Source organism: Amia ocellicauda, chromosome 3 (assembly GCF_036373705.1).
Source record: "Amia ocellicauda isolate fAmiCal2 chromosome 3, fAmiCal2.hap1, whole genome shotgun sequence".
Taxonomy (NCBI): Eukaryota; Metazoa; Chordata; class Actinopteri; order Amiiformes; family Amiidae; genus Amia; species Amia ocellicauda.
The window spans coordinates 41,644,552-41,667,356 of record NC_089852.1 but is presented as its reverse complement, the minus strand read 5'-3'; the positions used below and the strand labels follow the sequence as shown (position 1 = coordinate 41,667,356).

The 22,805-nt window shown below is 39.2% G+C and overlaps 1 protein-coding gene across 1 annotated transcript in view; it reads left to right on the top strand.

Moving 5' to 3' along the window:
* uvrag (UV radiation resistance associated gene) overlaps positions 1–22,805 on the top strand; it is a 77,623-nt gene that overhangs the window by 31,786 nt on the left and 23,032 nt on the right. Inside the window, exons 12-13 of the mRNA XM_066699533.1 lie at positions 3,395–3,560; positions 13,319–13,394. Coding sequence (XP_066555630.1) covers positions 3,395–3,560; positions 13,319–13,394 — 242 coding nt within the window. The remainder of the gene's footprint in view (positions 1–3,394; positions 3,561–13,318; positions 13,395–22,805) is intronic.

The following is a 22,805-nucleotide window of genomic DNA, read 5'->3' as shown; positions in this document are numbered from 1 at the left end:
GTTAGAGCAGCACTGAGGTTTGCTTACTTGGGTCGCAGTAACAATTTCTATGGCAAAGTTAATCTCACTTTAAATACAAGCTATTTAGATTTGAAACGGTTTGTTGTCTGCAGTCTGCCGATTCATCAATAAACACTTAATTTAACATCCTTGCTGTGAATGAGAACATGGTACTTTTGTTGAATAGATGCATTATCCTCTGGTGCGATACTGATAGTACCAGGAAGGCTCAGCCAAACCTGCTAACGTCAATACTGTGTGTGTCTGTGGGGAGAGCGGGGGGGCTCATGTGAAACACAAGCGGATGAGACAGCTGCACGGTTGATATATTAAATACTCTGGAAATAAGAGTCATTATGCAGAAAAGCATCCCCAATTTCCAGTGCCTCCTCTCCTGTGTAGCTCTTAACCTTCCCTTAATGAAAGCTAGTTAATGGCTTCAAAAATCCTCTGAATGATTCAGGAATTTGGAAATTGCTTCCTGCCCGTTTAAGTGGGGAGCCTGTCATTTCTTGCCAGCGTCTTATAAGGCCCGCTGGAGTGAGCGCAGGGCGGCCGGCCCCGCAGACGGCCCGGGATGGGAAGGCCAGTCCCGTTCGCTCAGAGCGGAAACCTCTCTGGGACCTCTTCCTATAAAAATAAGTTTAAAACAACAGGTTTAAAACTTACATTTTATGGCCAATAATAGACATGTCACTTGCTTGAACTCAATAGCACGCAATAACAGTAATGTTTCCCTCGAGACAACTTGAGGAAAGCGAGGAGAGGGGAGAGAGGTCAAGTACAATACAGTGAGCTCTCTCCTATGGTCACTTTATGAAATTGCCGTGATAATCATATGCTTCCCCTGCGAAAGCCTTCCTTTGCATAAGCAATTGAGGTTGAGTTTTTTCTTTTCTTTCTTCTCGTTAGCATCAGTTTGAGTTCACCAAAACTTTGCGTGTGTGTGTGTAATAGGACGAATTATAATTTTACATTTGGAAAGTTTTATTCCTCTAATTTCCTTCATGTCACACACGTTTGTCTTGTAGAAAATCAGATTTCACTTTCTGTAAGCGGGAAGCATGACTTCAAAGAGCCGGACAATAATGAGAGCCAGGTTTGTCTGGGAGGGTGAAGTCCGGTTACCTTGCCTTCATCGCAGCCCTTTGCCTGTTGTCTATTGTGGTGCTAGTCAGATGGACAGGACCGGGTGCCGTGGCACCGCTAGGCCCTGATATTAGAACTCATCATTTGTGTTGCAGCTGTGAATCATTTTCCCAAGGATGTCTGTGGCTGTTTTGGTCTCAAATCCCTTTATACACAGAGATCTAGTGAGTAACTTCAGCATGTGTTGTGCCTGGAGTGTGAGGACTTAGACTGTGCTTAACACTTTCTCAGAGCAATGCTTTCTCCCGTTTCAAAGAAAGGTTCGTACTCCAACAGGGGTTTCTGCCTTCCGTCACCCAAAGGGAAGTGCTGGCATTATATTCTCCATTTAAGATGTTTCCCTGCCACTGCGGAGAGACCGAAGGGCTGAATTCTCTTAAGAGATTCCAGATCCATACGTCTAAACTTAAACAATAGCAAGGATTTGGGTTTGACATGGGTGGGCTGTTGCTGATGGAAACAAATCTTTTAATAAGATAAGGATATAACCGTTTTGGTTTTTTGAGATCTTAACATGCAAGAAGGCTGTAAATTTGATTTAACAAACCTGGAGAATGGGATCAATAGTTTTTAGTGTACGGGACTAGTAATTTATTTGGGAATTTTATCAATTCCTTTCTAAGTGACTTGTAACGTGAAAGATGAGTAAAGTACAATAATTTGTACTGCCCGCTCTCTGCTTAGGAGCACACATCATAAAAGCTGCTCGAAATGATTAGATAGGCTGATTTTATTCCAGCATGGTGACTTTGTAAATCAAGCATTACACACAGGGGTGACAGAATACTTTTTTATTTCAAAAATATGTGAGTAAAAAAGTAGTAGTGGTAAATATGCGACAGAAACTTGGGGAAGGCAAACCGTTTTTACTTCTGGCCTTATTAGTAAGGTTCTTAAGTTTTAAATACATTGAAGGTGTCCTATAAAGGAATGCAACCTTCATTATAGTTAATATTCGTTTTATTTTACGATTTAATGTCACTTCCAATGCTTTTCAGCATTTTGTGTTTCACCAGCTGAGCATGTCACATCATTTTCATTCTGTGCTTTTTGTTGTTCCAACAATTTAAAAAAGTAATCAGGTGTTAAATTACTTATATTATTTGTAAATATAAACATACCATATATACCATTATATTTAATGATTCTTATGCTAAAAATGCTTTTATGTGATTACAAGGTGTACTTTTATATGATTGTGGCTTACCGATTTGTATGCATAGTTGTTCTTCAATAATAGTTCTTTTAACCTTTGTCTTTTGATTCTTTTTTTTATTTTATTTTCTTTAAATATTTATTTAAATACTTAACTTTTAATACTAAAAACTTTTTATTAAGAAATCTATAAAATAAAAAACTACTGCAAACACTAAGTCAGGCTTTTATTTTAAACAGACCTAGAAATATCTGTCGACTACATTTAACATTAAATATACTTTCTGGTTATTCATCTTGTATCTTTACTTTAAATAACCATATAAATTGAAACTTTTTAAGTCTGTGGACCATTTAACGTACTACTAAGGCTGTGTAATCTAAAATATTAAATCATTATTTTTATGATTAAAAAATAAAAATGCTGATTGTATATGTGCTGAAATAATGTATAATTTCTAAGAAGTCAGAGAAAATGTTAAAAACGCTTTAAATGTCACCTGTTTTCCACACCTAATCTTTTAAATAATGAAAAGTAAAAATAAAATAAAGAAAATAAGTCCAGTGTGAGCCGTCTTGCTTCTTATTTCAACCACCACTACTGGAGTTTTGTTTTGTATTGTTTTTATAAGTAACCAGTTAACTGTGTTTCTCTGAGTTGAATTATTCCAGATTAATAACAGACAAGGAGTTCTTTTCAGTGAAACAGGAGAATCGGAATAAACCCTCAACTAAAATACTTATTCTGGAGGGAATGCATTTGTTTTACATCTTTATGTAAATGTACGTGTGTGAAAACTGAAAACACTAACAGTCGATTATTGCACGACCAGCAAATGTGTTCGTAATAAATAAACAAGATTCATGCACAAAAAAATATATAAATATAATAATATAAGCGAAGCCTAGGTTGAAATGCAATACAACCAGGAGTGACATTGAGTTATTGCTTTTCTTTAACCTCGGGACTCGATTCCTCGTGGTGGATTTCGAGAGAAATTCCAGGGCTCCTGAAAAGATATCTGTGTTTATTACGTGGGAAGCGTTAACAGTAAGCTCTCCTGTTGTTGGTCTTGTTTTCCTGCCACAGCGAAGGATGACGGGAGTGTGGCGGTTGCCCTGGGTTACACCGCACACCTGGTTCTGATGATCTCCTGCTTCCTGCAGATCCCTCTCAGGTATCCCGTCATCCACAAGGGCTCCCGCTCCTCCATCAAGGACACCATCACCGACAAGCTGACGGAGAAGGAGAGAGAGTAAGACCTTGTCCAAACTGTATTTAACTCTTGTAATATACACATACAAACACACACACACACACATATATTATTTATTATTTTTGGCAGACACCCTTATCCAGGATGACATTTAACTGTATGTGTGTAAAATCTGTATTTTCAACCACTTTCATTTTCCGGTTAAATTATTTTGAAATCCAGCTTAATTACTTAATTAAGTGCTTGAACACCAGTTTTAGCTAATATCTGTAAATCTTCATGTAGATAGCTGCATTTCTGCCTGTTGAGAAGAAAATTAGGAACATGAGAATTACAATCTTCACTGCCTTTTCAAGGGCTTTTTTGTTACAAAGTTACGTATTTGGCAATGTATTATATAATGTATTGGACAAGCCAAACTCAGAATCTCCTGAATCCTTTCAGACACGAGTACGAGGCAGTGAGCTTCAGGCTTCTGTTTGCTCTGCGCTGGATCCTTGCAGCATTTAAAGTCTGCCAAGTGTGAAACGGCACGTCACAATCTCGCGTGGACTTCCCTTGCTCTCAGCACCTCTTGCATCTTGTTTTAACCACGTTGCTCACTTTAGTCTGTCCGCACCGTGAAGTGTGCGCGGTGTGGGTGTGAACCTGCTGCGCCGCACATCCCGTTCTTGCCAGTGAGATGGGGGTAGTGTGTTTCCCTGGGCTACAGACGGGTCTTCCTGCAGATCTTGCAGAGCCGGTGTGGGAGGTCTGAGGGACTAATATTTCCCTCATCACCTCGCTCCTCTTTCCTCTTGTCTGCCCTTTATCTCCCTATCTGTGAATTAATTCTTTATCCCTGATATTTCTGTCAGAGTGTGTTAAATGGATTTGGCAAATGAGGAGAGAACATAAAAAGAGAATTATAGATTGATTGTTGACTAATCTTTATTCTTTTTTTTGGCAAACACCCTGACCTACGGCAACATACAGTTGATCTAACTAAAGTCTAGTATCAAAGCTTTTTTCTTTTCAGTTTTCTTTTTTGTTTATTTTTCATCTTTGCAGCCCCCACTACACCTCTTCTCTTAGGGTGTTTATTTTTTATTTAGAATTCTACCTATATTGGAATCCGTGTCGTTTTGCTTCTCTTGGGTGTTGGGGGAGTGAAATGCCTAATTTCGAGTGGCTGTCTTAGCAGGTTTCCATTTACCAAATCGGAATGAGCTGTTCTTTACTTAATCATTTTAGCATAGTCTTTACATGTGAATGGATGCAGTGTGAAACGCAATTTGTCAGCTGATGATTTAGGAGATCCCGCCTAAATCATTTGTCTTGTGAGTCGAATTGAAGGGAGGTGAAACACTGACAGGCCTGGGGAATTGGCCCCCAGAACCTCCTGGTATGTTAATTTATATTTGGGACATGCCGACCCTCAACTGGGCACCATGAATAAAGCTGAAAACGATGACGTATGATCTCCGTTGCCATATAGACCAGCAGCCCATGAGTAGAAGAACCCCAAAATAAATGCACCGTTTAGGAATATGGCTGATGTGATTTTGCAACAATAAATTAATTTGCCTGGACAATCATGAATCATACAGACGTATACTATAAAATGTATAATAACTCAAATTTCCAATGTGCAAAGCACATTTCTTGGTAACTACAGACGCATTACAGAGAGATATACAGCTAGTCTGTTCTGATGCAGAGACGACTAATCAAACCCCTCCCTTCCCCTATGGATCAAATATGTACTTGCCGTGGGCCAGAGCGTGAGTTATTCCTGCTGCCGCGTTCATGCGTTTTTAAGTTGAGATTTATTTGAGAATCCTTTGGACACCATATGTGCGCACGGATCATTTTGCAGCAGCTTTACATCTATAAATTACTACCTGTGTTCACAACACGTATACGCACTGTGGCAGCCATCCAGACAGAGACACAGACACAGAGACAGCATGGCTGTCTTTTCAGAGAGTCATCCTCCAAGAGCTGGCAAAAAATTACACTGTCTGCTTTGCTTTTTTGTTTATTTATTTTAATTTGCAGTATAATCTTACATAGGGGTTACTCCCCGAGGTAAGTGGGGAAACCGCATATAAGAGTGGATTATTCCACAATACACCTTTTAATGATTATCAGGATTTTCTCCTCTTTTGTGAGACTCTTGCAAACAGATCTGTGGCAGGGAGGGCTGTATTCAGCGATACTTTGGATTGGAATTTCTTCCCTTAGACATCTTGTCATCCCATGTATTGTGCAGAAAGATAATACCTGTCCAATAGGTGCAGACATGTAATGCATTGTTACTATTTTAAATAGGGTTTCAAAACAGCTTCTTATTGTGGTTCAGAAGCAGGAACAGGTGAATGTCAAGGCTGCTATCTGAAGATAATCCCCAAATCTGTACTCTTATCTGTATAATAGCCATGTGACTTTTCTGTTTTTGTTTTTTATACAGATTGTGCCAGGGCTGGGGCAAGGGTTTTGTAAACAAATTAATCCTTTTGTTGAGTTTTAGTCCCCCGTACCAGGCCCCCGCTTACAACGTATGTATATTTACCTGGAGGAATGGTACGTTCAAATGGCATTTATGTACAGATGAGATTGTAACCATGGAGACATAGGAAGTATACAGTATACGTTATCTCACAGATCCAGCACTGAGATAAATCCTGAAGTGAGCAGTGAGTGATCAGTTTTAGGGTAGGCTCCTGTGTTACTATTTTTATTTTTTAAAAGCACAACTAAGCATCATTCAGAAAAGTAAAGACTGTTTGAAGTTATTAAGTGTGAGTTTCTTCTGGTATAGCACATTTAATAACAAGCTTTTATACGTGTTCATGTTTTCATACTGTCTGCACTGTGAATGTTGATGACAAAGTACAAACCGATTCTCATCTACAGTTATTTATTGTGGTAGAATATTTATAGAAGTCCTGCCGAACTTCTCTGCACATACTTCATAACATTATTATTTTTTTCCAAAAAGGGAAATGAAAATCAGAGTTTGGCTATCGTTTAATCGTAATATTTTTGATTTAATGGTACTTTCAATGCCTCAATTACTACTGTACTATTACTGCTTTTAACAGTCATTACCTAAACTGTTATTTTTATTAATCTAAAATGCTGTTATTCATCCCATGAGGGTTCTTGAAGATTTGATCGGTAAGCTTAGCTACAGGTACATCGTTCTTACCACCCACTGGAATTTTTTCAGGTGAACCATTACTTTTGTTGTATACACAAAATACATGACTTAATTTTGAAGGCCAGGTTGGTAAATACATAAGCTGCACAAAGTGGCCAGTTCAAGTCCTGGTTTTCCCTCAGAATTACTGACTGTCACTCGAGTGGTGGTGAACATCATCTAACCTAAGTTCATCACCCTTCCTCTGTCCCAGTTACACTTCAGCCAGAGGTTTACAGTGGAGTAGGACTACACAGCTGGCTTTTATTACGTTCCCTCTGTCTGTGAAAGTTTGTTTGTCAGTATATTTTTCATCATTTGAAATGTTTGCAGGAAGGATTGCTTTTCTAACTATTTAAATACATTTATTATTCTTGCTCATAAAAGCCCACGTTGGATATGGTTGACTTACCTTGCTCAAGGGAGCGTATGGTTAAGAGGCGTTTTAAGCCGAGCCAAGAGACCGTCCATGAAACTCTCAACCAGAAAGAGTTAGGGGTTGGGATTCTCTGTGACCTTCCTCTGCCTCCGAATGCAATGTGGCCCCATCAGAAACAGATTCTGCGATGATGAAGGCAAAGGAAGGAAAAGGGGAATAAAGCTTATTACTGAGTTAATAAAAAGAGGAACCTGGAGCTTAACTCAGGTCTCATCAGGTGCCTCTTCAAGACATCACTGTGGTCCTATGAAGTGAATCTGCTGCATTGTACTAACTCAGTCCTGGGTGCATTTCTCACCTTCACCACATGGTGCACCAGATGATTGTGGTTCACTGTTGACCTTATAATCCAACATGGCGGCAGTCTAGACCTCAGGCCTTAATGCTTCCATCGCAAAGTCATTTCCAGGCTATAAATCATTGAAATAACTTTCTTTTGTTTCAAATGGATGATAGTCTCCCATCTTACTTCCCTTGTCAAAATGTAAATATATGAAAAGCTATCCTAGAAATGCAGCATTATGAGCCGGGGAGCCTCTTTTGGTTGAGCTCATCGTGATGTATGAAGAGTTATGGCTGAATGGAGGGTTTGCAGCTGGAGTTTATAAGATGTTGTCTAAACTGAAATTCCAAATGAACTTTTCATGCTGTTGCGTTGGTGAGAAGCGAATGGTTCTCTCCTTTTAATAGCGTTTCCCTGTGGAGGGAGTTGATTTATTCAGAGCCATCCATTTCAATAGACCTTTTACACAAGCTGGGCCATTAAAAATAAATAAGAGGGGCAATTTAAGGAGCGTCTACACCTTCACCTAGCTCCCTCAGGTGTTAGTGAAGAGGGCTGCATGGTTTAAACGATCTTTCCCCGCACCTCCTTCTCGGTATTTATTTATTCTCCTAGTCCAAGTGTTCAATATGTCTTCTGGGATGATGTGTTAGATACACACAGCAGTAAATCTGTGAAAAGGGCCAGGAAGATGTTTCAATAACACAAATAAATAATATAAAACAATCATTAATGCATAAAAACGTCTTTGGAGGTTGGGAATGAGATTTGTGGAGTGGTACTTGAGGAATGTCTTAATTCATTAGCCCTGGTGGGTCATCGCGAACAACAGATCATCTGTCATTGTGACACCGTCGGACAAGTCACAGTCCATTTATAGCAGGTTTGTTTTGAAGACAATTACACGGCCTGTTATGATATCATTATGAGTTAATCCCCTCTCAGTTCACGAGCCTGGCTCCCAACACGGCTCTAGTGCTGTATTTGAGAGGTCGCAGACACTGACACTCAGCCTAATGCTTAACCTTTATCAGTAACAGAGACCAGTCTGCTAATGCTGCAAAAAGATGATGTCCATGCAAATATCTTGGCAAACCAGCTCTGCAAGTCAAAATACTTTGGATTATATTCTGTGGAAGCATTATTTCTCTTTGTTGTGCCAAGTTAAAAGCTGGTATTGTTTATTTTTGTTAACGTTAATAGGATGAGTGAGCAGTAGTGCCGAAATTATCATTCTTGTCTAACTTACTTGGTCGATGCAGATGTTAATTTGCTGGTCATTAAACGTCCATCTCTGGTCAGAGGAAGTGCGTTCAGAGGCAGTATTTTGCAAGTTCAACCAGTAATGGTCGTTTAGGTAGAAGATGGGTAACAAACAAATTGGACTTAATCTGACTAGCATTGACCTTAAAGTGCCTTTGTTTCAAGTCTTGGAAGCTTTTCCCACATTCTTTGAATTCAATGGTCTTTGCAACACGTTGGACCCACGTTTCAATAGCCCAGCTCCAGAAATCCCGATCACAGCAGAATCAAAGATGCAATCCAGATGTCCAGTGTGTGATTGAGAACAGGTGAAGGCAGTTAAAATCAAGTGTTGCCTTATAGAACATTTTATTAGAGGCAGGCGATTTCTTATTTGCCTCGAGATTAACAAAAATAATAAAAATATAAAATTACTAAATAGATGCATTTGATCTACAGTTTCACAATTGCAGCTTACCCTTATATATTTCCAGTGCAGAAACACACACAAAGATGCACACAGTCAAAGATCCTTTGTAGGACTAAAATGCACAAACTAGGGGGCATTTAGCGGAGCTCAGAGCATTTTCCCATTGCGTAACAATTCATGTGTTGTGGGTCCTGTGGGGGTTGGGGGTGGTGTGATCTGTGCCATGGCACTCCGCACACTACAAATGGCCTCCATCAGAGCAAGTTAAAGTTTTGTAATGGAACTTGCAGCTTCTAAGAAATGTTTTCTTTGGGAACTGATGCCTCAGATTTCTGTCTTTCCATGTCCATGAAGCGGCCAGATTTCTTCCCCAAGCCACTGTGTAATACTTCTCATCAGAAATATGGCTATTTAATATTGCATTAGACTCTCTGAGTTGCTCTTCGTTAATCTCTATCACATTCCCAGTCTTAGCACCTCTAAAGATCCTTGTGCACCAAATGTATATCAAATTCTGTTTCTGGTATAAACACCCATAACAAAAAAACAAAAAATCCATAACAAACTGAACTTTAAAAAAAAGATTTTTAGCAATATAGCAGGGTATAAAAACATGGATATTTCTGTAATACTGTTTTGCACTTCAGTATTTTCTTCTTTTCATTCATTTTGAGGAAATTGAACGTTTTAAATATCTGTAATTATTAAATATACATTCCCACTGAAGAAAAGTTCACATCGGTCTTGTACCACGATCCGCAACTGGCTCTGTTTCCAATAAAAATCCCAAAGGTTGCCACAATTGAGGATAATTTTAAAGAGCTGTAATACAAAAAAAAAAAAAGCAAATTACTAAATAAGCAACAGCATATCATTTAGCGAGGCTTTCATGTGACCTAAACAATTATGTTGCATGCTTAAGCTGAAGAAGTGACCATTAAAAAGCAATGTTTGTGAGTGGCAGATGCTGATTATTAGAGTTTGTTCAGATATTGGGAATTCCAGCTCCCTGATTTATATTCAGACTGGTACCATACGCTCTGAGGGTGATTAGGCAGGTGTGCTTTTTCTTTTAAGTAAACCAGTGATTGATGCTCCCAAGCTTTTGAAATTGCACTTCATGGGCAACAAAACACTCTGGATAATATCTTATTTCATAGACTTTTATGTGTAAACACTTTTATGGTATATGTTATAGAAAATTACATTGTTGTCAAAGATCATATATGTCCTCTTGACAGGAATCATTAGTATAGACAAAGACAAGTCCCTCATATAGACCTGTAATTTACAGTGCAGAAGGTGGCTGTTTGCAGACCCCCAGCAGTGTCCATCCCTGGCCAGAATTGCCCCTCACTCCAGAGAGTCTGTCCACCCCTTGCAGAGTATCTAGGCTGTGGTGAAAAATGCTCCTGAATCCAAGAGAGAGAGAGTGATTGTGAAGGAGAGATGAAGTGCCTTCTGTCTAACAAGGGATTTGGAATTGAGAGTATAATCTTTCTTTTATAATGCTGTTCTTTACATTAAATTTATGCTTCACATAATAAGGGGTATAAACATGTCTTCTATTATAATAGCTTATTTAAACATTTATTTAAAGCTTATTTAAAGTTCAGGATTCCCATGGTCTTTGAAGGAGAAGAGTCCAATGAAATGCAACTGACTAGTGAAAGGGTTACTATAGGATCAGTCCCTGCCCCTTGCATCAGTATGTTTGCAGTCTCCCAGATATCAGATTTTATTGCTGACAGAGACAGGCCTGGTTGTAAATCACTGACAACTTGAATTGTTCAAAGTGTAAATATGGTGTTCTTTAAAAAGCATTTGCCTTGGAAGGCACTTTAATGATGTTCAAAGAGAGCGTTTCATGCGTTTTCGTTCTTACAGATCACAGATTTATGTACGCACGTCAGCCATTGTGTGACATTACATATACAGAGAAACTATTTATTCAGTAAGCAAGGAAATGTATAGAATTACTTAGAGAAAGCAAGCAGCTTATCTTGAGTTTGGCCTCATGTTGGCAAGTTTTATTCAAACATTACATGCCATTATTTTTACCATGGAAAGAGTTATTATATAAGTATGTCTTGCTCATTCTAGGTACTAGATATCGTTGCCAGTGTTATTGAAGTAGAATTTCAATGTAGTATAGCTTGTCTCCCCTATACCTAAGTTCAAGGCAGGAAAGCAGATCAATAAGTAGGGACTGCTAGCCATGTAATTTTATACTGCGCATCAGATAAGGAGAATTTTTAATACACTCTGATTACAAGGTTCTCTCTTTCTGATAAATATTTAGTGGAAAGAGGGATCTGATCCTTCACAGCTGGAAATGCAATACAGTACAGATAATTAAATACAGAGGACTGGTACACAGAACCTATGCACTGTTTTTTTCCTTTTTTATCGTTGCCTTTGTGAAGGTTTCAGTAAGTTGTCTGAGCTCAGAGAAGTGAGAGAGTTGGAGGCCTCCAGGTCTGATTTTAATCCACTTTATCCTGGTTGTGTAACAGATCATTTCACCATCAGCCAATGTTGGCCAAGTGATAAAAATTACTGCTTTCCATTCTTGGTCAGACAGCTTTTAGAATTATTTGAATCCCCATTGGTGTGTAAGTATACCTTTAAGGTTACTGAAGGCTTCAAGAGGAATTCCTGAAGTTTCATGAGCCACAATCTCCTAAACATATTTTCAGAATAGTCTGACGGGGCTTTAGATGGTCCAGACACATTAATCACCGTAATGTGTATTTGTGTGTGGGGTGGTAAACTGGAAGGATTTTGTTTCAGTGTTCCTATGCTACTTAAAACCCTTTCAAAGTTTTGAATGCTACCAAAGTTGAGTTGAAATGTTATTGGGGAGGCAATTTGAAGACTCTCCTCCGATCCAAACCTTGTTAGGCCCATCAATAAAATAGAAGACTTTTATAAATAAGCATGTGACCTCGCCACTTCATTAAGAGAGCAGAATCTGTGCATGCTTGTATACAATCATGCATAAGAAACCCATTGTGCACTTAGAAGGTGCTGCTTGTAATTCCTCTGTGAGAGGCTCTCCCTCTCAGTCCCCACACTTCAAGGTCATGCAATCTGAGTAGTGTCAGCCTGTCTCCGCTCATACGGATTAACACAAAACAAGACCTGACCCAGTGGGGAATCTCGGTGGAGAAAGAGAGAGAGAACAGCTAGCCTGAAGGCCAGCTTAACTGCTCCTCCCATCTGTGAATGCGGCAGTTCTCCCCTGTGATTAGGCTATTGAGAGTTTGGAAAAGGAAAGAGGAAAAAAAAAAAAAAAGTAAATTCAAAATAAATTAAAAGACCCACACTTAGAATTGGATACCAGCGAAGTTCATTTACAGTAGAGATAAAAAAAACAACATTGAGATGTCTGCACGGGAACCGTGAGCTTCTCGACTCTTTGCCATGAAAATTATTAAATATTTGATTAGTCTCACATGTTCCTGCCCTTTTGCGTGGATAAAATACAGGTGATGTATGGGGAAAGTTCAGCCTTTGGCCATTCATTGACACAAGGCCCTCTTACAGTGAAATATAGCATGAGCAAACAAACCAGTTAATGAGAGGGATGAAGCTCAAGTTCATCTGAAATGTTAATTGTTTGGGGTTTTAGAATTCATATGTAGTTCCAGTTCCTTAACTGTTACTTTTTCCTCAAGGAGCAATTTTATACAGTAACTGTCATAGTTCAAACTATAGATAAGGTAAATCTTACTCTGCATCCAAGTAAAAGATGAGCATAAGTGTGGATGTGTATTTGTACAGTGGCTATAGGTAGTATTCACCAGCATTGGACCAGAAATTGTGATGCATTTAAATGGGAGTTTTGCTCACCCCTTGATTTAGACAACCTATAACTGTTGGTTCACAGTTCTAATTCTCTTGCTTCTTCAAAGTGTTGAGTAGGTTGTATAAAGTGTCAGGTTTTTAACACAACAATGGGAGGTGAATACTCCCTATAGCCACTGTATACATTTCATACTTCGTGTACTGCTTGCAGTGTGATATGGTTATGAGTGTCTTTATAATATTTCCTTTATGAACAGAGTGCACCCCTTCAATGTTATTTCTATACTTAATTAAGTTATACAGAGGTGTTAAACACATTTTTTGTAATCACACTAATCTACCTCCATATCCAAGATAACCTAAGCTAACATTGTTCCCCATTTGACCTGTATGTTGTTTCTCTTCCCAGGTTCCCCTTATACCCCAGAGGAGAGAGGTTTCAGTTTGAATATGGCGTCTACCTTCTCAACAAAAATATTGCACAGGTGAGTTATCAGCAGGACCTGCTTTCCACACATAGCTGTCCTCCTTTATTTCTTCTTAATAATGCCAACAAAAGATATATATCCATAGAATTTGTCTCAAGCCACTTAGAAAGGCATAGAAGAGCAATCTTTTTCTTTTTTCAGAATTCAAATGATAGGAAATATGAGAATTGAACCGTTTTGTCACTCTTGTAGCCGACACAGTTCTCCATCTGGGGGGAATGGGTTTTGCAGGGCCTGGCTTTACAGACGTGCACAACAACTCTGCACATGTGGGTAGACGTCCTCCTGGCTGTAGCTTGATAAACACGTGTTTCTCTTCCCAAGCCTGCTGTATGGCAGTGCCTACACAGATGAAAGTGTGGGTAATGTGTTGACCTGAGAGAATTTTGCTTCTAAATCATTTAGCACCAAATATAACCATTTGCATTCCATTCTATTTTACTTTTAACACAGCAGCAAGAATGAGAAATTATGGTCTCTCTAGTGAATTCGGAAGCAATTAGTAGGAACAGGTGGCTCAGTTCAAATGACCTTACTGGGAGGTTTGAGTTGATGTACTGCCACAGATTGCCAGCCACTCGATAACCCTACACTGTCTTCCTTCAGTTAAACACCTTTCTAATAGACACTAAAAGAACTATAATAAGAAAAAACTAAGAGTGAAAGAACTAGAAGAAGTAAAACATTGTAACAGAGCGCAATAACTATTAAAAGAAGAAGAAAAAGCTTAATAGCACAAAAGATTTGTCTTCAAAATGTATTGAACTTGATTGGAGACACATTCAGGCTTTGAACTTGAACAAAATGTTAAGAGATTGTAAAAGTGAGAGGCCATTCAAACTCTGTCGTTCATTTGGATGCTTGTGGCTTATTGATCCAAGAATCTCATCCAGCTGTTTCCTGAAGGATCCCAGAGATTCAGCTTTACCAACATGGCTTTCAGGATAATAATTTAAAAAATAAACACGCCATGGGGCTTTGGAGTTTTTCTTTCTTTCCTTTTTTTCTATGTAAATAAACCCAGTGCCTTGAGTGAGGGCTTTACAGAGCCCAGCTGTGAGTAAGTGTATCAGACTCTCCTCCCTCGACGTGTACCTCTGAAGCACTGATGTGAAATGAACCAGTGGCCTTTTATTCGCCCTGCAGTTGCCTTAATTGGTGACCGAACAATACATGTTTACCCAGGCCACTCTTTTGGAGCCATTTAAATTCAACTGACTTGTCAGGGAGTTATCAGAACCGAAGAAGGACTTAAACCTGAAAATGTAGTCCTTTTCTCTCTCTCCCTCTTTTAGTCGCTACTGCAGGTTACAGAAGTACTGCGATTCATTCGGAAAGTATAGTTTTAATGGGGGCGGCTGGACATGTTCTTAATAAAGGTAATGCTATCGGATTTAGGGCTTGCATTAGATACCTGTTTAACCGAGACAGGATATGAAAGTCATCCAAGGGTATTATGGGCCAGATGGAGCTGGTCACGGAACAGTGTGGTGATGTCAGTGTCCCCAGATCTGTAAGAAACCCAAGCTGACCGGTTTTCCATGAGAGCCTCAGGCACAGTCTTGCATTTGGCAGTGTTTTCCGAAATTAGCTTGTTTTGCAGTTTTATTGGTAATGCTCGCTTTGTTCTAAATAGGTTCAGTGTGCATTGTTATCTGGCATTTCTAATAATTACATATGCCTGTAAGTACTTAATATAATTTATAACCTTCAAAAATCATATCAGCATTTCCTTTTGCTTGCATTCACTTTCCTGTCAGCGTCTTCACATGCAATTTGGTCCGCACACGTTTCGGGGGAAACTGCAGATTTGCAATGCCCAGGAATAAGTCCTTAGTGATTTGCGGAGTAATGAAGCTGCGATGTAATGAACTCGATTAAGATTTGATTGGAGCTCATTACCCGAACCAGCAAATGGCAGAATTTATCTTGATTGGTAATTTCTAACAAGCCTTAGTTTGTGAAAATATTATATTTTAAAATGCATAGCATCGAGAAGGAAAACAACATCACAGACTTCAAATGAGAATTTAGTGGACCGCAAATGTTCCTGCTATTCAGTACAAAGAGTGACTCTCGGAGACGATGCGGACAGGAACATTGTCTATTGTTTATTTGCCTTCGTTTGCCAGTTTTTTCACCTGCATCCGTGAGAGTGGCTGGGACTTCCCAGCAGTCCTGCCGCTGCTCTCATCACATCTGCGTCCTGCGTCTTCTCTTGTATAATGACCCCATAAAATGTGGTTGAGCTCCGGTGCTTTTACCGCACAGAAAGAGTAAAATAAAAATCAAACACTTGAGCTTTGAAAATTATAGTGTGTGTATGAAGGAAAAAAAAAAAAGATCACATCATAAGGTTCTGTACCTAGTGAATATAGGTTACAGATGCTCCGTATAAGAATTCACATCTGTTACAATTTCAAAATGCAAGTGCTACATTTGTTGTGGGATGTGAACTGTGTATCACTTGCTTTTATATGCTGGCCTATTTTATCTTTATATATAAGTACACACACGCACACACACACACACACACACACACACACACACACACACACACAGGGTGTACTATAAAGTTACTTCATGCATTCCATTGCTTATAACTCCCAAACCGTAACACATGTGTTAACCTAATAAAGTGTGTATCACACTGGGTCATGCCAAAAGCATTCCCACAGTTTAGTCAGTTTTGCCAGTGGGAGGCGCCACTTACTTGAATGCTGTGGCAAACTGACACTGATCTTGGGAATGGCACTAGAAATGACATAGCCCCCAAAGTGTTAAAATGTGCAAATATATACAAATGTTTGTGTTTCACCCCAAGGTCCCTGTCTATGCACACTTAGTTCCACAAACCTATGTATTAAGGTTTGGAAATCGCTAACAACAGAATGCATGAAGTTTTACCCATCATGATTTTGGACATATCTAACTGAGTCGCACATACCCAGCAGTTTAACCACTTATCCTGAGAGCCACAGTTTGTTCCCTTTTATAAAAATTGCTTGTAGTCTATTTCTTGTTAATTCTTAAGGCTTTATTAGTAAATAATAGCTTTATTGACCCTAAATATTACAAAATTGAGCTTGGTTTCCTACTTAATATAATTTACTAAGAGGCTATGTCTAAGGGCTGGTTGTTATTATTTTGTTTTTGAACAATGTTATTTGCTCCTGAATTAGCCTGCAATATATATGGATTTGTGTGCCTTTCTGTTGAAACAAACCAGATATCTGGTTTCACAGCAGTTTCTGTCTTAAATGTAAAAGATTAAACATACATATTTTATTAAATTGCCCTGTGTGCTCTGTTTGAAAGTGATACAGGGCAGCTGGCAAAAGAACAGCACCAGGAGGGGCTCTTTGAAGTTCTGGCCTCAGTATTTTGTTTTTATTTATACCTCATGTCAAGGGTAACAGGACACTGTATAAAGTCAGGTGTTATCGCTGTTTATTGTGGTTTTTTTTGTTTTTTTTTGGTAAGCAGAAGACATAGAATTGAACAAGATGGGATATGTTTTTTTTTTCTAAATGATAAAACCCTGTATTTTAGCCAGCTTTTATACTTGGCATTAGTGAGTGTCAAAGTGAGGCCCAAATCCTTGTTTATTGTCCGTGTGAAGTCTGGATATTAGATTTGATTGACTATTTGCACTGCTTACGCCAGACTTCAGAGCTATCGAATCCATAGAAACCAATTTCCATTTGCAAGTTGTAATTTAAAAATAAATATGGATATTAAAAGGAAACCAGTTTCACCCCATAGTTTGTATACGCTATTTAAGAATATAAGAAAGTGTACAAGCGAGAGGAGGCCATTCGACCCATCGTGCTCGTTTGGTTTACATTAATAACTAATTGATCCAAGGATCCTATCTAGTCTATTTTTAAATGTGCCCAAATTTTCAGCTTCCCCACATTGCTGGAGAGTTTGTTCAGATTGTGACGCCTCTCTGTATGAAGAAGTGTCTCCTGTTTTCTGTCTTGAATGCCTTGAAGCCCAATTTCCATTTGTGTCCCTGGGTGCGTGTGTCCCTGCTGGAAAAGCTCCTCTGTTTTGATGTGGTCAATGCCTTTCATGATTTTGAAGACTTGAATCAAGTCCCCACGTAGTCTCCTCTGTTCCAGGGTGAAAAGGTTCAGGTCCTCAGTCTCTCAGTAGGACATTCCCTTCAGACCTGGAATAAGTCTGGTTGCTCTCCTCTGAACTGCCTCTAGAGCAGCGATATCTTTCTGGAAGTGTGGAGCCCAGAACTGCACACAGTATCCAGATGAGCTCTTACTAGTGCATTGTACAGTCTGAACATCACTGCCCTTGTTCTCAATTCTACACTTTTGACAATATACCCTAGCAGTCTGTTTGCCTTTTTTATTGCTTCCCCACATTGTTTGGATGGAGAAAGTGAGGAGTCCACATAGACTCATAGGTCTTTCTCATGCGTTACTTCATCTATTTCTATTCCCCCCATAGTGTAATTATAGTGGACATTTTTGTTACCTGCATGTAATACCTTGCACTTGTCCACATTGAATTTCATCTGCCAGGTGTCGGCCCACGACTGAATATTATTTGAATCCCTTTGAATAACCTGTGCTGCCAAGATTGTATCTGCTGAGCCACCTATTTTAGTACCATCTGCAAATTTGACAAGTTTGCTGACTATCCCAGAGTCCAGATCATTAATATAGATTAGAAAAAGCAAAGGCCCTAGTACTGATCCCTGTGGAACTCCACTAACAACCTCACTCCAGTTAGAAGCGACTCCTCTAATCGACACCCTCTGTTTCCTAAACATCAACCAGTTCATAATCCATCTACTTACATTACCCTGAATGCCTACAGCTTCCAATTTGAGGATCAGTCTTTGGTGTGGAACCTTATCAAAAGCTTTTTGAAAATCTAAGTATATCATATCATATGCTTTCAAATGATCTACAGCTGCAGTTGCATGTTCAAAAAAATATAATAAATTAGTAAAACGTGATTTGCCTCGTCTAAACCCATGTTGACTATCTCAAAGAATATTTGTGCTGTTCTTATTAGATTTAGCACTGTATTGTTTATTTCAGTAGTTGACACTTGCCATTACTGATTTGAAAGGCTTTGCCGCATGCTGGAAACGGTGTCATGTTGCTTAGCGATATGAAGTAATGGTAACTTTGTGAGCAAATGCTCTTCCTCCATGGCAGATATCTGCTCAGGTGTGAGTTTGCTGGTGCGACAAGACCTCCCAGGGGGGACCTGAAGCCGTAAAAGCTGTGAATTAAGCAGTGGAGCTTGTATTTACACAGACAAATTACACAAGTTAGTGAAGTTGGCTCGCAACAAACACAAATCTGTGGATCTGTGCCATGTGTGCTTTTTATCCACAAGGCAGTTGTGAAACAGGCATGTGGAGCTGATTACACAGAAATAGACAGTACAGAGTGTCTGAAAGCTGGGGATTGACCATCAGTGTTTAGTGTTAAACCTGTGTTTTGCTTTATGGGCAAGGGGCAGGAAACAAAGCATTAAAAATGTAATCATCTCTTTCCTGTGACAGATAAAAAGTATGGGTGGTGGGGAACAACAAAAAAATAAAGTGGTATTTGCAGTATTCCGCCTTTAGATCCTTTACTGCTCTTGTAGTGAGGGCCTTCGACATTGCCTAGAGCCTGCAATGAAGTTTGCATCTGTGCCAACTGAAATGGGAATAAAACTATAGCAGTTAATAGTTTATATTCCAGTCCGGATTATACAAGCATAAATTGATTTTCTCCTAGTTTTGAACCATACCGAACAGACGTGCACCTTTTTTCTGACTTCTGTTGCTGTGAAACACTGGTTGCTTGGGTGCTCAGGTGGAAAGCAGTCCTGAGGAAGGTGCAAGATTAAGGGACATCCCTGGCCATAGTAAAATAAAGCCCTGGGCCTTGCCAGTCTAAAAAAATAAAAAACAAAATGCCATTTGTATTGTGCGTAGGAGACGTGTGTGTTTATCCGTGAACTTGGAAGTCGTCATACCCAATTAATGCAAAACTCCTGTTCTCCAGTTTAGGCGTCCTTTAAGGCTAAATCAGTGTAACCTAAGAAAACTGGAGGTGTGAAACTCAATTGAGTTATTCCCAGCGAAGGCTTTTAATTAATTAGAAATGCAACTCCCGCTGCTTACGGTCCTAATAGGCCTCACCGTTGGAAAGCTACGTATCCAATCAGGCAGCGAAATGGGGGGATGCTTTTGGCTCTGGAAGGAAGTCCCATTGCTATTATCTCATGTGATTACATTTATAGAAACCATATGAAGCAGCCACAGTGCTCCAGCGTGTGAGAAAGAACAGTGTGTGATAGTCATATCTTACTTTCTTTGGAAGGTACTACCATAAAATTTGTGGCATTACATTAATTTAAGAATGTACTCATGGAAATTATCTCCAGCTATTACCTTATTTCCTTTTCTTGTATTTTATATATATATATAAATATATGAACTTCATCAGGAGAACAATGGCTCTTTGTGAATTTGAATTGGTTTCAGGTTGATTTATTACTGAAAACTAGGTTATATACGTTTATTTGGTTAGCATTTCCTCAGATTTTATTGTGTATTTAATCTGCATAATAAAAGTAAAAATGACTAATTAATGTTTCTTGTACCAAGTTTGTCGCTCAGTATTGATTTATAGCATTAACTAGCACTCTTCCACTAATGCTTTAAATAAACTATTTCTGTCCCCAATGCACCAATCTTACTTTAAGGAAATTTGTTTGACTGAAGGAAAAAGCAAAATATTATTATGAGCTAGTTGTGTGTATTAACATGGCACACTAACAATTACTTCTTATATGCTCAGAAAACACCCAACTTTAAAGTTCGTGGTTTGTAACATTTAAAAATAAAATGTGACCTAACCTGGGTTTAGGGAATGAATATCATTCATTATACAGACCTCACTGATCGCACTCTGTCCGGTGGAGCGGCTGAGTGTCCATGGAGACTGTTTACTTTATTGTGTTTCAAGTCAGACGGGTAAATATGAAGGGGAAAAAAATAACATTCCCTTGTGTGAATGTTCAGTAAAACACACAAAAGTAGAGAATATTTAGAAGGAACTATTCCAGTGCCTAACCTGCTATTCAGTGTCTGCTTGTGGTTGAGGAGTCAACCCACCATGGTCCCAAAAGTATTCCCAAAGACAGGCTCCAGCGTCTACTGTTCCCCACACAAACATACGCTTATTCCACCACCCGTAACCCTTCATCTTAACAAACAGCTCCTGTAGCTCCCAAAAACACCAAACCTTCGACGTGTTTATCCATCTGCTTTGAAAGTCGCGGAGCTGGAATTGATCAGGCCTAACCGCCCAAACTGCCATTTTCAATTCCAAGGAAAAGTTCCCACAGAAAGAAAAGGGAACACCCGTTTCCATTTGAAAAGGTTTTTATTCGATAAGTATATAATGGACCTCTGTACTTTTTCTGGGGTCTTGTTAAGCTGGAGTTGTACATGTGTGTCGACTTCTTTCTGCCCTACTGGAGAATCCGGAGAGCTCAAGGCAACGGCCCTGAGGTCATATTAGGAATCACTGGTCATTAAACCCCCACCTAACCCAACATCTTGCATCTGATGTGGGGTTCACTTCTAATACGGCAGAAACATGTTTTGCATTTCAGTGCCATTAGGGTGCCACTTAAAAAGCACTCTCTGCACATCCATCTGAAAAAGAAAATCAATTAGCTGAGCTTTATTTGTCATATTTCAAGCTCAAATTATTTTTGGCAGACTATAACTTGGTTAAATAATCCTGAGGAAAATGCTAAGTACCGTATTTAGTAATTATGTTAGAGATCTAAAATAATATGCATAGAGCCGTTCGGCTGACTTCAGACGGCATCTTGTGAAATGGGTTATGAATTACATGGCTTATTCTTTACAAGCTGGAGGCAAGATAAATTCCTCCATTGAAGTGAGTACCTGCCTTTGACCTCGGTGTTTAAATCATTATGTAAAATGGCAACAGTTTGTAGTCTGAACGAGCATTAAAGGAATTTGTGTGTCCATAAAATATTCAAATAGCATTGATCTGAAAGTAAGGTAGGAGCTTGGTACGCTAATATTAAAAAAGTTAATTATATGATAGAGAAGTACATGGATGACATTGCCTTTGCTTTGGTTAAATATATCCATTTGTAGACTGATTTGTTAAATACTTTGTCGTTTAAACACTTGGCCATCATGAGCTTTTTAAAAAAAGTCGATTTACATGTCTGGTAGGCCCCTTCTTAGCCTTTGAATAGAGACAAATGTGTTTTTACTGTAGAAAAATGATACACTGCAGTTTTCATTCTCTTTTGCGTTCTTTGCATTACTTCATGCTCTAAGCTTCAGAAGAAACGAAGGAGAGAAACAAGTAAAGTCAAGTGTGCTGGCCCTCAGCTGTATCTGGAAGTCTGAGTCTTTTTTATTAACGCAAATATTTTCCCTAATATTGGAGATGATTAATGAGCTGGATTGCACAGAAGCCTTTGGCATGCAGGCAACAGAGCCATTTCTCCATGTGTCCCAGCATCTGGATGAAGCTGCCAAGATGTTTCAGATACAGATGCATGCACAGTTCTCTACTGAATGTCTTAATTCATTGCCCAGCTACTGAAGTCATGCTCTGTGTCTTCCTACTGGATCTGCACTGATTGGCCGACCAATCTGAAACAACTTAATTGTTTGTTTTGGTTGTTATCAGGTTTTGTATCGCATTGAGCTTAATTCCCAGTCTCTGACGATGAACCATGCTATGAGATTTGCAGATTTGGATGTGCCTGTTATATAGCTTCTGCCTCTGCACATGGCATTATCAGATGTTGTGAATCAACTTCCTCCAGAAAGAAAATGAGGTGTCAGGACAGATCAGAAACACCCGGCCATTTTAGTTTGCAAGATTCTGCGTTTGTCTGCTGGGGTAAGACATGTTCGATTACTTATGTTACTTTGTAATGCATTGGGGGATTGCAGTCAGATGTGCATTGCTGAGGAGGTAGTGTGTAAATGTCAGCTGATTGCACAGTGAGGATTTGGGGTGTCTGCTGGCCATCAATACACAATGGAGAATAATTCCCAGCCTGCTGTTCTTCACCTGTGTCTTTCAAAGAATTTGTGGGGACAGATGCACCCTGGGACAAATAGTCACCAGAAATGTCATGATTAAGTTCTAGTGCCCTGCCTTCTTGCTGGGGCACTTACATTCCGCGCTTATAAATTTGCCTGTTTTATGAAATGCAGAAAGTGTGATGTGCCCTTTTGATTTTTCCACGATATATATAGAACAGAAGCAGCCCTAATATAAGTCAACAGGCACTGACCCCAGCAGACAGGACTCTCTGTGCACACAGTGTGAGCATGGCACTGCAGCTTACTGGCATCTTCCAGAGTCATTC